Source organism: Charadrius vociferus, unplaced genomic scaffold (genome assembly GCF_000708025.1).
Source record: "Charadrius vociferus isolate BGI_N301 unplaced genomic scaffold, ASM70802v2 scaffold195, whole genome shotgun sequence".
In the NCBI taxonomy this organism is placed as follows: Eukaryota; Metazoa; Chordata; class Aves; order Charadriiformes; family Charadriidae; genus Charadrius; species Charadrius vociferus.
This window is the reverse complement of record NW_009648539.1, coordinates 317,276-319,112: the sequence shown is the minus strand read 5'-3', so window position 1 is coordinate 319,112 and position 1,837 is coordinate 317,276. Positions and strand designations below refer to the sequence as shown.

At 47.3% G+C, this 1,837-nt stretch overlaps 1 protein-coding gene across 1 annotated transcript in view; it reads left to right on the top strand.

Moving 5' to 3' along the window:
• FAM69C (family with sequence similarity 69, member C) overlaps nt 1-1,837 on the top strand; it is a 13,469-nt gene continuing 11,632 nt past the window's right edge. Inside the window, exons 1-2 of the mRNA XM_009885896.1 lie at nt 1-27; nt 578-677. Coding sequence (XP_009884198.1) covers nt 1-27; nt 578-677 — 127 coding nt within the window. The remainder of the gene's footprint in view (nt 28-577; nt 678-1,837) is intronic.

Genomic DNA, 1,837 nt, shown 5'->3' with positions numbered 1-1,837 from the left:
ATGGGTGGCTATGTTCAAGCCTTGCTGGTACTCCCTACAGAGGAATGGCTAAGTTACTCTCCCTCTTGCCCTTCCCCGCTTATTGTCGAAGAAATTTCAAGATGAACACCCAAACCTGATCAGAGAAAGCTTCTGAACGCCTGTATCAGACTGAGAAATAGGAATAAAAGTTTTGGTTCCTAGTTGCCCAGCCAGTCTTTCCTGCTTGCTACACTCCCAAGAAATAGCCTGTATTGCCAGTGCCTCAAAAGGAAGGTTCCTCTCGGTAAAAGGATCGGGGCGGGGGGGAAAGCAAATATGAAAAGGACGGCCACAGGCAGCCTGTGCAGGTGAAGAAATGAGATGGCAGAGAGAGCAGAGCACGAGACGGACAGAAGATGTGGCTAATAATAATGATTCTGCCTCTGAGACTCTCTGGAGATGAAATTGGGTGTGCTCTTCTTTCATCCCCCTCCCCACTGCCAGTCTCTAGAAAGCTGTAGCATTTTCAGCAATGTTTTTATCTTTCCTTTTGCTTTTCTGCCATCCTCTGCCATCTACTTAGAAGCTGTATTTCAAGCCCTGCTCTGCCGTGTAGGGGAGAACTGTACTGGCCACGCAGGAGGTGTGGATAGCAGCAAGTTTGCTGCACCTGTGCTCATCCCCTCCCTATTTTGAGAGGCAAAATTCCATCATGTCAATAGACACATATTTCTTTTTAACAACTTGTACAGGGAGGTATTTTTCATTAAGATGGACATGGTGGTACAGAACATATCTCTGAACTCAGCTCTCCAACAGTGAACTTTTCCCTTATCACATTAAATTAATTTACTAACAAAATGCACACCAGAGCAATGCACATTAAATGCATTGCACACAAGATGCACATTAAAACATGTCTGTTGAATTGTTCTGCAGTTCTCCATACATGGGCCAGATTCTACTATTTTTTTACTCATTTGAGTAAATACCCTCCAAGTGGTTTCATTAACTGCAATTCATCTTCCTGCTATGAGATTGCAAGTAGCCTGAGGTAATCATCCATATAAGGGAAAGAAAATGAATCTGGTCCTTTTTTCATCATATCTGACAGTAAACTTGAATCAGATACCCTTATTACATTGGGCTGTACTTTAGAAAATGAATTTTCCCTTTGAAAACTGTGATGGTGAGATGCTATCAAGTGGAAGCCAAGGGAGAAAAAAGTGAATGTGGTGGTCTAAACAGAGACGGGGAACATCTGCACCTGGACTGAGGAAAGGATGCCAGGATCTTGCTTGCCTCATAGGAACAAACATCTGGGGGTTTTGACCCTTCAGAAACATTAACAAAGTCAAATATATTGGAGACTGTCGCATGGAGCTGAGTGAGACATAGCCACAGATACTGTCTGTGCCAGAAGGCAGGGACACAATTCATCGTCCCCAGCACCTTTGGACCCAGTAGACCCTGTCCTGCTTTGGCCACGTGTTCCATAGGGCCGCCCTGCTGGCTTGCTCCACTGCCTGCCTGGGGACCTGGGACACAGGGGAGCCGGGACATGGGGGAGCTGGGACACAGGGGTGCCAGGCAGAAGCCAGCCCCGTCCCCACGGCCGGCACAGGGTTGGGCACGGGAGGCAGTGGAAGCTGCTGGAGATTCAAGGGGTGACCCACCATGAGGAAGGGGGACCTGGCGGGTGCACTAGTGAATGGGCACCTAAGCAGCTTCTCTCTCTTCCTTCTTGAGTCCCGGGTGGATAAAGCTGGAGAAGTTACTCCAGAATAAACAGCTATTTTATTTTATTATTTTTTTTCCTCCAATTTGACGGGAGGCGAAGCTTTCAGTAGAAGGAGCCGTCCGTCTCCAGGCTGCC